The 13,280-nt window shown below is 46.6% G+C and overlaps 2 protein-coding genes across 5 annotated transcripts; both read left to right on the forward strand.

The window, feature by feature from the left end:
- The first annotated feature begins 440 nt into the window (after positions 1 to 440).
- LOC116364968 (snake venom metalloprotease inhibitor 02A10-like) lies at positions 441 to 2,227 on the forward strand. 2 transcript variants are annotated; one of them, XM_031817734.1, is made up of 4 exons: positions 441 to 745; positions 836 to 1,671; positions 1,752 to 1,786; positions 1,867 to 2,227. In XM_031817734.1, the coding sequence occupies exons 1-3, from the start codon at positions 473 to 475 to the stop codon at positions 1,759 to 1,761; spliced, it is 1,119 nt and encodes a 372-aa protein (XP_031673594.1). In that variant the 5' UTR covers positions 441 to 472; the 3' UTR covers positions 1,762 to 1,786; positions 1,867 to 2,227. The 2 variants fall into 2 exon arrangements, with proteins under 2 accessions (XP_031673594.1, XP_031673593.1); XM_031817733.1 differs by having other exon boundaries at positions 441 to 1,671; positions 1,867 to 2,096.
- A 6,919-nt stretch (positions 2,228 to 9,146) lies between these two features.
- On the forward strand, positions 9,147 to 11,777 carry LOC116364971 (autotransporter adhesin BpaC-like). Of its 3 annotated transcripts, XM_031817743.1 has the most exons (3): positions 9,147 to 9,900; positions 9,958 to 10,902; positions 11,158 to 11,777. In XM_031817743.1, exons 1-3 carry the CDS (start codon positions 9,273 to 9,275, stop codon positions 11,226 to 11,228), a joined length of 1,644 nt encoding a protein of 547 aa, XP_031673603.1. In that variant the 5' UTR covers positions 9,147 to 9,272; the 3' UTR covers positions 11,229 to 11,777. The 3 variants fall into 3 exon arrangements, with proteins under 3 accessions (XP_031673603.1, XP_031673602.1, XP_031673604.1); XM_031817742.1 differs by having other exon boundaries at positions 9,149 to 10,902; XM_031817744.1 differs by having other exon boundaries at positions 9,150 to 10,821.
- Positions 11,778 to 13,280: the final 1,503 nt, after the last annotated feature.

A 13,280-nucleotide genomic window follows, 5' to 3' on the forward strand; every position in this document is an offset into this window, starting at 1 on the left:
AATCAGCAGCAGAAGGAACTGACCACCATGCCCAAGAGTGGCATCCAGCTCATTTCCCCAGCACCAGAAGCAACCAGCCTCATGTTTACCGCAGAAGAAACTGCCGCCAGTACACCAGCAACCTCAGCAGTGTGGTATCCAGCTAAAATGCCCAAGAACAAACCAACCACTGAAACCCCAGCAGCAGAAGAAACCGACCGCCTTGGCCCGCAAATGGTGTCTCCAGCACTCAAAAGCCCCCCGCTGCAGAAAGCAACCGGAGCTGAACCTCAGCACGCAGAAGAACAACGGCACATGCCCCAACAAGCAGGGTATCCAGCTCCAAAGCCCCAGCTGCAGAAGCAAACCGCTGCTGAACCTCAGCAGCAGAAGAAACCGGCCACCATGCCCAGAGCAGCATGGTATCCAGCTCAAAAGAGCTGCAGCAAGCGCAACGGCTGCTGAACCTCAGCAGCAGAAAGAACCGGCCACCATGCCCCAGCAAGCATGGTATCCAGCTCAAAAGCCCCAGCTGCAGAAGCAACCGGCCGCTGAACCTCAGCAGCAAATTGAACCGACCGCCATGCCCCAGATACCTCAGCAAGTGTGGCATCCAATGCACATTCCCCAGCAGCAACAGGAACTGGCCACCATACCCCAGCAAGTGAGGTATCCAGCTCAAATGCCCCAGAAGCATCTGGCCTCCATGCCTCTACCACAGAAGCAACCGACCGCCATGCCCCAGCAAGAGTGGCATCCAGCTCAAATGCCCCAGCAGCAGAAACAACTGGCCCCAATGCCTCAACCACAGAAGCAACAGGCCACCATGCCCCCGCAAGTATGGCATCCAGCTCAAATGCCTCAGCAGCAAAAGCAACCAGCTACTGAACCTCAGCAGCAAATTGAACCGACCGCCATGCCCCAGCCACCTCAGCAATTGTGGCATCCAGATCAATTTCTCCAGGAGCAGAAGCAACCATTCACTATGCATCTACCGCAGAACGAACTGACCGCCAATCCACCACAACTGTGGCAATCCGCTCAAGTGCCCCAGCAGCATAATCAACCGGCTGCCATGCTTCAGCAAGTGTGGCATCGGGCACAGAAGCAACCGGCCCCTATGCCCCAGCAGCCTCACGACGTGTGGTATCCAGCTAAAATGGTCCAGAAGCAAGTCGCTGCGGTGACCGCCATGCCGCATACGCATCAGCAAGTATGGCATCCAGCTGAATTTCCCCAGCAGCAGAAGCAACCGGCCTCAACGCCTCTACCGCAGGAGCAACCGACCGCCGTACCCCAGCAAGTGTGGTATCCAGCTCAAATGTCCCAGCAGCGGAAGCAACACACTGCCATGCCACAGCACCAACTGACCCCCATGCCTCAGCAATTATGGCATGTAGCTCAAATGCCCCAGAAGCAACTGGCCCCAATGTCTCAGCAGAATCACTACGAAAGCACTGATGATGGTGCCTCTAGTAGCACTCAGGCCAGCATCGTTGAACAGTCGGGTGTCATCCCAATCTATTCCTACAGTTCCAAATCGCACTACGGGAATGGCAGGACTGTATTCTCCCTAACCCGCTACACTCCTAGGGACGCTATGCCTGTTGACAGTGGAAATGCTCCCAAGGACAGTTTTGTTCGTACTGGTGCACCAAGCGTATATCCATCACTAGTGAAGGATTCTGCAAGGTAATGGTTCACTTTAACCTGCTCTGAACTTTGCTCTCTGAATTTGAAGTCCTTTGTACTAACCATATATCTTTCAACAGGAAAATGTAATGGATTCATCCTCTAGAAGCTAATGGTGAGAATTGTTTTTGACATTGGTTACTTAACATTCTGTGTTGCTGACACTGCATTTCTTTCTGCTTTTGTTTTGACCAGGAAGTATCTGGTGCTCTTGCTACTCTAGCGTGAGGGAGTACATGAACAGTGCTACTTTCAAAAATGTCTCTGTGAAATAATGGTTCTCATGTCCATTGCTTGCTAATTGAGAACAGGTGGTGTGCAGTCTGTAGTAAAAATGACTGCCCAGTTAATTCTTTGGTTTTCTAGTCTTTTACCTTTGCTACTGGTTGTTCAAAATAAAAGCTTGGGTCTACATTTGTCAAGGGGTGAGTTGTCAGACATTCTTCATATGTTCATACTTTAGATGTAGGCATGCATTGTATACAGTGAGACTGTCTTCAACCTCAGTAAGCTAACATATAGGGAATGGTTTTTAGATGGTCAGACCATGGCTCATTTAGCTACTAGAATTGAGTGACCATTTAGTTTCAAACTTGCATTTGGCCTTATACTATAGCCCATACCACAAATAGCAAAGGGTCAAATCAGTTTAGGAGTCTTCCATATCTAGTTGACTCAAATGTTATTTTGGATGCTTCAACCCCTGTTGGCACATCTACCTCCATACTTCTGTTTGTATGGGTTACCTGTCTTACAATTGTGGGGTCATAGAGGGAAATGTAACTATGTTCGGGAGTCAATTTCCCATAATGGTCAGTTTGTAGGCCAAACCGTTCTGACGCTATAGATGTTTTTGAGACTGCATTTTTGGGGTGTCTGACCAACACCACCGTAGCTCGGCCCCTGTCCACCGCAGATGCGTAAGGGCGACAGGCGGATGCAGTGGATTGAGACGCAGCCCATTAAAAATGTTCTAGCTTCAACTGGATTTTGATGGGCCTTTTTCTTTGACTGCCTCAATACTCTTCACCTGTAGCCCATTCCTCCTAGTCCATTTATTGTACCACAGGCTCCTATGGAATGGATTCGGTGTATTTGATTTCTACAATGCCTGGCACGGTTTAACCGATCAATTAACAAATGTATTCTGTATAGACTGTCTTTAAACATGCACATTTTCTTTACCAATTAATAATCGAACTGCGTAGTATGAGAATTAGGCCCTTAAATGGATCCATTAAGTTCCAAAGAGGAAGCTGGTAGGCACTAACATGACAGTTTAGCTAGCATAAGATGTCACCCAGGACTTTTGGACTTGACATATTTGCCTGTTGTAGTTGACTCTGTTTGGCCAGACTCATGAACATGAATGAAATTGTATATGCATTGAATTTTTCTACAAGAAGTTGCACTTTGCTTTTGGACAATCTCTTGTCTAGCATACGTCAACAAGACAACTTCATTTAATTTGTCACAGTATGGAATTTTTGGACACGATCTCAATGTGTGTGCAACCTTTTTGCACAACACATTTCTACCGGACCACTGAGGTTGCACCTGCAAAAGCCCCTGGCAGGAACTTCATTAGCCTGCATTAAAAAGTGCTCTTGATTAAGCTCACCCAGGGCAATGGATAGTTAGATTTCCCTCTATAAAACCATTGAATTGGTCCACGATCCTCTAGACCCAAATTGCTACAGACCTAATCTATCCTACCCTGCCTATCTAAGGTCTTTGAAAGCCAAGTCAGCAAACAGATTACCGACCATTTCGAATCCCACCGTACCTTCTCCGCTATGCAATCTGTTTTCAGAGCTGGTCATGGGTGCACCTCAGCCATGTTCACTACGCGCTGTGGTTGGTTTCCTCTTCTCTTCCAGGTTTTACAGGTAGCTGTGTTTTAACTGACTAGGATAAAAACATTTTTAATATTTCTTGGATTTGTTGCCTGTTAATTGGAGAGAGAACCTGCTATCCTCCACCCAAAGGTGTGTTTGTATAGCACAAAATAATTCAGTTAAAATAACACTTTATAGTGCCAATAACTTATTAAATGATGGCATTTTACTATGCTGAATTATCTTGGTTCCTAGGTACTTATCGATATAAAAAGACACCAGCTCCTATTCTAAAGCAACAAAAGGAATCGGCTCCTATGCCCCAGCAAGAAGGCCTCCCCTCCCGAGTGGTGCAGCGGTCTAAGGCACTGCATCGCAGCGCTAGAGGCGTCGCTACAGACCCGGGTTCAATCAGGGCTGTATCACAAATGGCTGTGATCGGGAGTCCCATAGGGCAGCGCGCAATTGCCCCAGCGTCGTCCGGGTTAGGGGAGGGTTTGACCGGTGGGCTTTACAAGTAGCCGGTCACTGTAAATAAGAATTTGTTCTTAACTGACTTGCCTAGTTAAAGAAACTAAACTGTCTCTGTGTCCCAGCACACAAAAGGAACCGGCTCCCATGCACGCCTCGGCAGAAGCAACCAGCTACAATGTCTCAGCAAGTGTGGTGGCTAGCGCAGATATCTTCGGTGAAGCAACCAGCTGCTGTGCTCAGCAGCTGAAGCAACCAACTGCCATGCAACAGAAGCCTTAGCAAGTGAGGCATCCAGCCCAAATTCAGCCAGCAGCAGAAGCAACTGGCCCCCATTCCTCAGCAAGTGTGGCATCGTGCTCAAATGCCGCAGAAGCAACTGACTGCCATGCCTCAGCACCAGAAGCAACCAGTTGCATGCCACAGAAGCCTCAGCAAGTGTGGCATCCAGCTCTGACGCAAAAGCAACCTAAGCAACCTCCGCGAGTGTGGTATAAAGCTCCAAATCCCCAGCAACTGTGGCATCTGGCTCAAATGCCGCAGCAGCAGAATCAACGGGCCCCTATTCCCCAACAAGTGTGACATCTGGTTTAATGCCCCAGCAACAAAAGCAACCGGCCACTGAGACTCGGCGGCAGATGCAACCGACCGCCATGCCTTTGCAAGTGTGGAGTCCAGCTTGAATGCAGCAGAAACAACCGACTGCCATGTCTCAGCAGCAGAAGCAACCGGCCCCCATTCCTCAGCAAGTGTGGCATCCTGCTCAAATGCCGCAGAAGCAACTAGATTACTTGTTGGTTATTACTGCATTGTCGGAACTAGAAGCACAAGCATTTCGCTACACTCGCATTAACATCTGCTAACCATGTGTATGTGACAAATACAATTAGATTTGATTTGGATTTACATAGTGCCAACTAAAGTTTGGTGGAGGAATAATGGTCTGGGGCTGTTTTTGGTGGCTTGGGCAAGACCGCTTTGTTCCAGTGAATGGAAATCTTAACGCTATAGCGTACAGTAACATTCTAGACAATTCTGTGGTTCCAACTGTGGCAACAGTTTGGGGGAAGGCCCTTTGCCGTTTCAGCATGACAATGCCCCTGTGCACAACGCAAGGTCCATACAAAAACAGTTTGGTGTGGAATAATTTGATGGGCCTGCGAAGAGCCGTGACCTCAACCCTATCAAACACCTTTGGGATGAATTGGAACGCCGACTGCGAGCCAGGCCTAATCAATCAACATCAGTTTCTGACCTCATTAATGCTGTTGCGGCTGAATTTTATTTTTTTATTTTACCTTTAACTAGGTAAGTCAACAACAAATTCTTATTTTCAACGACGGCCTAGGAACAGTGGGTTAACTGCCTGTCCAGACTTATTCATCAACCTCAGTCTGAGCCTTAGGGAGAGTACTAAGCTAACATAAAACCTCTTAAGGAGGCTGCGAATTTTCGCAGCTTTTTGTTAAAAATCGCGCTACATTTCAGCGTCCTGCTGCTCATGCCAGGAATATAGTATATGCATATGATAAGTGTGTGTGTATAGAAAACACTCTGAAGTCTCTAAAACTGGTTAAATCGTGTCTGTAACATAACGTGTTTAGGAGTCAAAATCCTTCGAAAAACTGTTCACAAAAACACAAAAATAATATCCATCCGCCAGTCAATGTATTGTCTAAGGCTGAAAAAAATACATGGGGATCCCCTGTAAACGCCTACAGCTTCCACACGATGTCGCCAGTGCTGTCATTTTGGGGCTGCTTTATCCTTGGTTTGGTGACGTGTAGGCTCTTCCTTTCTTGGGGCTCACCACAGGATGTTATGAAAGTGAAAACATGGAGTATGATTTCAAGACTTGCTGCTATCGAATACAGATCGCCCCGTGATCAATTTAATAGATTATTAACGTTTATTAATACCTAAAGTTGGTTTAGAAAAGTAATTTGAAGTGATTTGTAAAAGTATATAGGCAACTTTTGTAATTTTAAAAAGTGACGTTGCGTCTTGTAAAGGGGCATTTTTCTGGATCAGACCGGTCTTCAGCAAATCACATTTTGGGTATACAATGACGGATTTAATCGGGAAAAAGACCCAATTGTGATGTTTATGTGACATATAGGAGTTCCAAGAAAGAAGCTCGTCAAAGGTAATGTATGTTTTATATTTTATTTCCGCGCCGGCTACCGCAAAATCTGTTGTTTTGTTGACGGTCTGGTATTCGGGGTGTTGCATGCTATCAGATAATAAATAAATAAATAAATAAAGCATTTTACAAATCTGACTTGGTGGCTAGATTCACAACGAGTGTAGCTTTAATTCAATACCTTGTATGTGTGTTTTAATGAAAGTTTGAGTTTTATCGAAAACAATAGGTGGCGCTCTAAAATTTCCGCTGATTTGATCCCGCCACAGGGACCTCGTCCATAAGAAGTTTTAAGGAATTGTTTTAAAGGTTCAACCATGATCAATTAGCTGCATGAATCTTTGGGACACTTTTAGCTATCAACATTTTATCGCAATGTTTTGATAAAATATTGAATTTTGCCTTTGCTACCATAGCCCACAGAAACACATTGAATAACACCTTTTCATTAATGGAGAAGTTTTGTAGTCTATCCATTATCTTGGTGATGGCACATATTTAACCCTTTATGTATGTTGGCACAACTACCTCCATACTTCCATTAGTTTGTATGGGTTACCTTCAGATGAGTACGTGAAACTTGTTGGGGTCGTAGAGCAAAACGGAACCATGTTTGTGAGTCTCCCCTTTCCATAGCGGTCATAATAGTTTGTAGGCCAAACCGTTCAGACGCCACAGACGCTTTCGTGAGAAGATGGAGTTCAGTTATGTCACATGGTCTGACAAACTCAGCTGTAGCTCGGCCCCGTACACCAGATGCGGAAGGGCGACATGGGCAGGCAGATAAAGTGGATTAAGCAGCCCATGCAAAAACCTGATATTTCTAGCTTAAATGTATAGATTTTTGTTGTTGTTTCCCATATTGATTCACATGAGCGTCAATAGATTTTTAACCTATAGCTCATTCTTCCTGCAAGTGCATTAATCGATCCACAGCGTCTTAAAAAGTGGATTCAGTGTACTTTGATCTTTACAATGCCTGGAACGGTTTAAACTATCAATAAACAAAGATATTCCCAAACAGACAACAGAACATCAATAAAGCCTCCTTCACTCATGTTGCCAAACACCCTCGTAAAACTGACTATCCTACCGATCCTTGACTTCAGTGATGTCATTTACAAAATAGCCTCCAACACTCTACTCAGACTGCATCCAATTTGCTATCACAGTGCCATCCGTTTTGTCACCAAAGGCCCATATACTACCAACCACTGCTACCTGTATGCTCTTGTTGGCTGGTCCTCGCTACATATTCGTCGCCAAACCCACTGGCTCCAGGTCATCTATAAGTCTTTGCTAGGTATAGCTCCGCCTTATCTCAACTCACTGGTCACCATAGCAACACCAAACCCTAGCACGCGCTCCAGAAGGTATATTTCACTGGTCAGCCCCAAAACCAACACCTCCTTTGGCCACCTTTCCTTCCAGTTCTCTGCTGCCAATGACTGGAACGAATTGCAAAAGTCACTGAAATTGGAGACTTATGTCTCCCTCACTAACTATAAGCATCGGCAATCAGAGCAGCTTACCGATCGCTGCAGCTGTACACAGCCCATCTGTAAATAGCCCATCCAACCAACTACCTACCTCATCTCCATGTTTGTTTTTGTTTATCTGGTCTTTTGCACACCAGTATTTCAACTTGCACATCCTCATCTGCACATATATCACTCCAGTGTAAATTGCTAAATTGTAATTACTTTGTCACTATTGGCCTATTTATTGTCGTACTTCCTTACTTCATTTGCATACACTGTATAAAGATTTTTCTATTGTATTATTGACTGTACGTTTGTTTATCCCATGTGTATCTGTGTGGTTGCTTTTGCCTCACTGCTTTGCTTTATCTTGGCCAGGTCGCAGTTGTAAATGAGAACTTGTTCTCAACTGGCCTAACTGGTTAAATAATGTCGAAATAAGAACAAGTCCATTTTTCTAAACCAAGTATTGTTGGTGAAATCATCTAACTACATAGTATGAGAACTCAGACCTTAAATGGATCCATTTAAGTTCCAATGATGAAGCCGGCAAGGCACTAGCAGGGAAGCTTAGCTAGCATAATGTGTCACATGGAACTCATTTCACAAACATTGACACAAATTAGCACAATTGCCTGCTGTAGTCGACTGCCTGTTTGGCCAAAGACTCATGACACGGGATGAAATTGTATATGCATTCTTTGTGAGACACAGAGTAGGTGAACGGATGATCTCCACATGTCTGGTTCCCACCATGAAGCATGGAGGACTAGGTGTGATGGTGTGGGGGTGCTTTGCTGGTGACATGGTCTGTGATTTATTTAGAATTCAAGGTACAATGGCTACCACACTATTCTGTAGCTATACGCTATCCCATCTGGTTTGCGCTTAGTGGGACTATCGTTTGTTTTTCAATAGGACAAATGACCCAACACATCGCCAGGCTGTGTAAGGTCTATTTGGCCAAGAAGGAGAGTGATGGAGGGCTGCATCAGATGACCTGGCCTCCACAATCACCCGACCTCAACCCAATTGATATGGTTTGGCATGAGTTGGACCATAGAGTGAAGGAAAAGCAGCCAACAAGTGCTCAGCACATGTTCGAACTCCTTCAAGACTGTTGAAAAAGCATTTCAGATGAAGCTGGTTGAGAGAATGCCAAGAGTGTGCAAAGCTGTCATCAAGGCAAAGTGAGGCTACTTTGAAAAATCTAAAATATATTTTTGCACAACACACTTCTACCGGACGACTGAGGGTGCACCTGCAAAATCCCCTGGCAGGATCTTAGTTAGCATGAAATAAAGGTGCACTTGATTAAGCTCACCCAGTGCACTGGGTAGGTAGAGTTCACTCTTTGAAACCATTGGCTTTGTCCATGAATGCGCAAACCCTTAAGCACACCAGCTGAATGAAATCAAGTGCACCTAATCTCAATTGGGAAATTGGACCAATGGAAATTATGTTCAGTGGCTTGCAGATGTACCTAATTAACCAGCCAGATTAGAAGGGTCTAGGATTCCTTTGTAAGGCGCAGCAAAAAAGACAATCAGATACAATATCAGGGATCTTCTGGTAAGGCTTCTGGCTACCATTAGTTCTGAATAGAGAGGATTTGACGAGAAAAATGGCTGTGGTGCCTCGGTAGTGGAAACAACTGGACACAGTGCCATGCCAGCGGCCACCCATAATGCCTCGGAAGTGGCCACCCACAATGCTTCATCAAGCGTAACGACTGGCCTAAATACCTTAGCTGAAGCAACTGGCCACAATGCTTCATCAAGCGCCATGACTGGCCCAAATGCCTTAGGTGAAGCAGCTGGCCATAGTGCCTCGGCAGCGGAAGCAACTGGCCACAGTGCTGCGCAAGCTGCCACCCAGAATGCCTCTGGAAGTGTGGCAACCGGCCCAAATACCTTAGGTGAAGCAACTGGCCACAATGCTTCATCAAGCGTCACGACTGGCCTAAATACCTTAGCTGAAGCAACTGGCCACAATGCTTCATCAAGTGCCACGACTGGCCCAAATGCCTTAGGTGAAGCAACTGGCCATGGTGCCTCGGTAATGGAAGCAACTGGACACAGTGCCATGCCAGCGGCCACCCATAATGCCTCGGAAGCGGCCACCCACAATGCTTCATCAAGCTTAACGACTGGCCTAAATACCTTAGCTGAAGCAACTGGCCAAAATGCTTCATCAAGCGCCACGACTGGCCCAAATACCTTAGGTGGAGTAACCGGATCCCGTGCCTCAGAAGCAGTCACCCACAATGCCTCAGCAAGTGTCACAACTGGCCCAAATACCTTAGCTGAAGCAACTGGCCACAATGCCTCAGCAAGTGTCACAACTGGCCCAAATACCTTAGCTGAAGCAACTGGCCACAATGCCTCAGCAAGTGTCACAACTGGCCCAAATACCTTAGCTGAAGCAACTGGCCACAATGCTTCATCAAGCGTCACGACTGGCCTAAATACCTTAGCTGAAGCAACTGGCCACAATGCTTCATCAAGTGCCACGACTGGCCCAAATGCCTTAGGTGAAGCAACTGGCCATGGTGCCTCGGTAATGGAAGCAACTGGACACAGTGCCATGCCAGCGGCCACCCATAATGCCTCGGAAGCGGCCACCCACAATGCTTCATCAAGCGTCACGACTGGCCTAAATACCTTAGCTGAAGCAACTGGCCAAAATGCTTCATCAAGTGCCACGACTGGCCCAAATACCTTAGGTGGAGCAACCGGATCCCGTGCCTCAGAAGCAGTCACCCACAATGCCTCAGCAAGTGTCACGACTGGCCCAAATACCTTAGGTGAAGCAACTGGCCATGGTGCCTCGGTAATGGAAGCAACTGGACACAGTGCCATGCCAGCGGCCACCCACAATGCTTCATCAAGCGTCACGACTGGCCTAAATACCTTGGGTGACATATCCGACCCAAGTGCCTCAGCAGAAGCAGCAACCCATAATACCTCAGAAAGTGCCACGACTGGCCCAAATGCCTTACGTGAAGAAGCTGGACACAGTGCCTCGGCAGCGGAAGCAACTGGCCACAGTGCCATGCAAGCGGCCACCCATAATGCTTCATCAAGCGTAACGACTGGCCCAAATACCTTAGGTGAAGAAACCGGCCACGGTACCTCATCAAGTCGGTACCTCATCAAATCTGGTTCAAATTCCTCGGCGGAAGCCACAGGCGCCCTTGCCTCGGCGGAAGCCACAGGCGCCCTTGCCTCGGCGGAAGCCACAGGCGCCCTTGCCTCGGCGGAAGCCACAGGCGCCCTTGCCTCTGCGGAAGCCACAGGCGCCCTTGCCTCTGCGGAAGCCACAGGCGCCCTTGCCTCTGCGGAAGCCACAGGCGCCCTTGCCTCTGCGGAAGCCACAGGCGCCCTTGCCTCTGCGGAAGCCACAGGCGCCTCTGCGGAAGCCACAGGCGCCTCTGCGGAAGCCACAGGCGCCTCTGCGGAAGCCACAGGCGCCTCTGCGGAAGCCACAGGCGCCTCTGCGGAAGCCACAGGCGCCTCTGCGGAAGCCACAGGCGCCTCTGCGGAAGCCACAGGCGCCCTTGCCTCGGCGGAAGCCACAGGCCTTGAACAGGAGAGCCAACTCCTCAAGCAACATGGATTTTAGCAGCAGTGGTGTTTCTCAGGATTTTGGGTCTGATGGTGACAATGAAAGCACCCAATGTCTCAGCTCCAGCAGCGTTCAAGGCAGCATCGTTGAATAGTCAGTTCTCATCCCAATATATTTACAAATCTGTGTATGAGAATGGCAAAAATGTCTACTCCCAAACCTGCCACACCACTGGGGAGGTTATACCCTTTTGATAGCGGAGATACTCTCAAGGACTGTAGTGACGTTGGCATCTCTGAACCAAGCATATCCCCACCTGCTAAAAACTCACAACCTGCTAAAGGAGCCCTGCCACAAGGGAAGTCTACTGGGATGTAATGTGCAACTTTTACACTCACCTGCACTTTGCGTTCTGATTTAGAAATCATTTGTACTAATCATCTATCAACAGAATTGCAATGGTAGATTCATCCTTTAGATGACAAATCCAAGTTGTTGCTGACACTTTCTTTAAGCTTCCACTGTATGCTTTTGCGTCGGCCAGGGAGATGCTGCCGCTCATGCTACCCTGCATTACTTGTAAAACAATAAAATATTGTACCTTAAGTGCTTCCTTGTGTTTTGAAATACTGTGTGTTTAATGTCTACCTTTGGCTAGCTGGTTGAGAACCGTGTTGGTTGCCAGTGCAATTTGTAGTAAAAGGGAATGTTCTATTCTTTTGGATTTGAAATATATAATTTATTTTTTATCTTTGCTGCTGGTTGACAAATCCCAAGATTGGCTCTACGTTAAAGCCACTGACCATCAATATCCCATTTGGGATACTAAAGTATTTTTGTGTTGACATATAAACATCTAATCCTGTTTTACATAAACCTGAGAAAGCTTGTACCCCGGAGATGGGCTACTGTGGCATGTAACCCTCAATTCTGTTTTTGTGGTGAAACGGAGCCTGCGCATACATCTCATGGTTGTCTGACTCTGTCAAATTCATTTAAAGTGGGCTACTTGCTCAGTTTGATCCACCATAACTAAGCTTAACGGCTACTTTCACCCCTAATTTAGACCAGTTTCTGCTTACTTCCTTTTGGTAGGCCATTTGTCAACTATATTTTAAAACATGCAGCTTCTCTTCTGTCAACTTGTTGCCCCAGAAGACTAAAGTAGTGCTCACAAATGTCTTACGTTGATAGAATAAATGCATTAGCAATCTTAACAGGTAAAATGATTTAAGGACCAGGTAGCATGCTAGAACACAGTGGAAACATTGGTCCTGTGCCAAATGTCATTTTGACAGATTTTAAGGAAATGGAATGCTGAGAATGTCAACTTCAGTTAGTCTTGGGTGTGTATTGAATGTGATTGAAATGCTGTCTGCTTGCAAAAGTGTCAAAGATGACACATTACATGTGCATTTTCGCCAAGAGGCTGATAGAAATATTTATCCACTCCTCTTCCCAAGACAATTTAAAGATTCCTTTTTATCATTTCACTGCAACTGAAGTTAAAATAAACTCTGCAAAAAAAGAAATGTCCTCTCACTGTCAACTGTTTATTTCCAGCAAACTGTAACGTGTAAATATTTGTATGAACATAAGATTCTACAACTAGGACAAACTGGAAAAAGTTCCACAGACATGACTAACAGAAGTGGAATTGTGTCCCTGAACAAAGGGGGAGTCAAAAGTAACAGTATCTGGTGTGGCCACCTGCTGCATTAAGTACTGCCGTGCATCTCATGGACTGCACCAGATTTGCCCGTTCTTGCTGTGAGATGTTACCCCACTCTTCCACCAAGGCACCTGCCAGTTCCCGGAGATTTCTAGGGGGAATTACCCTAGCCCTCACCCTCTGATCCAACTGGTCCTGTCTTGCAGGAAATCACGCACAGAACGAGCAGTATGACTGGAGGCATGTCAGGATGAGCCTGCAGGAAGGTTACCACATAAGGGAGGAGGATGTCTTCCCTGTAACACACAGCGTTGAGATTGCCTGTAGTGACAAGCTCAGTCCGATGATGCTGTGACACACCGCCCCAGACCATGACGGACCCTCCACCTCCAAATCGATCCCGCTCCAGAGTACAGGCCTCGGTGTAACACTCATTC

Source organism: Oncorhynchus kisutch, unplaced genomic scaffold (assembly GCF_002021735.2).
Source record: "Oncorhynchus kisutch isolate 150728-3 unplaced genomic scaffold, Okis_V2 scaffold1136, whole genome shotgun sequence".
Lineage (NCBI taxonomy): Eukaryota > Metazoa > Chordata > Actinopteri > Salmoniformes > Salmonidae > Oncorhynchus > Oncorhynchus kisutch.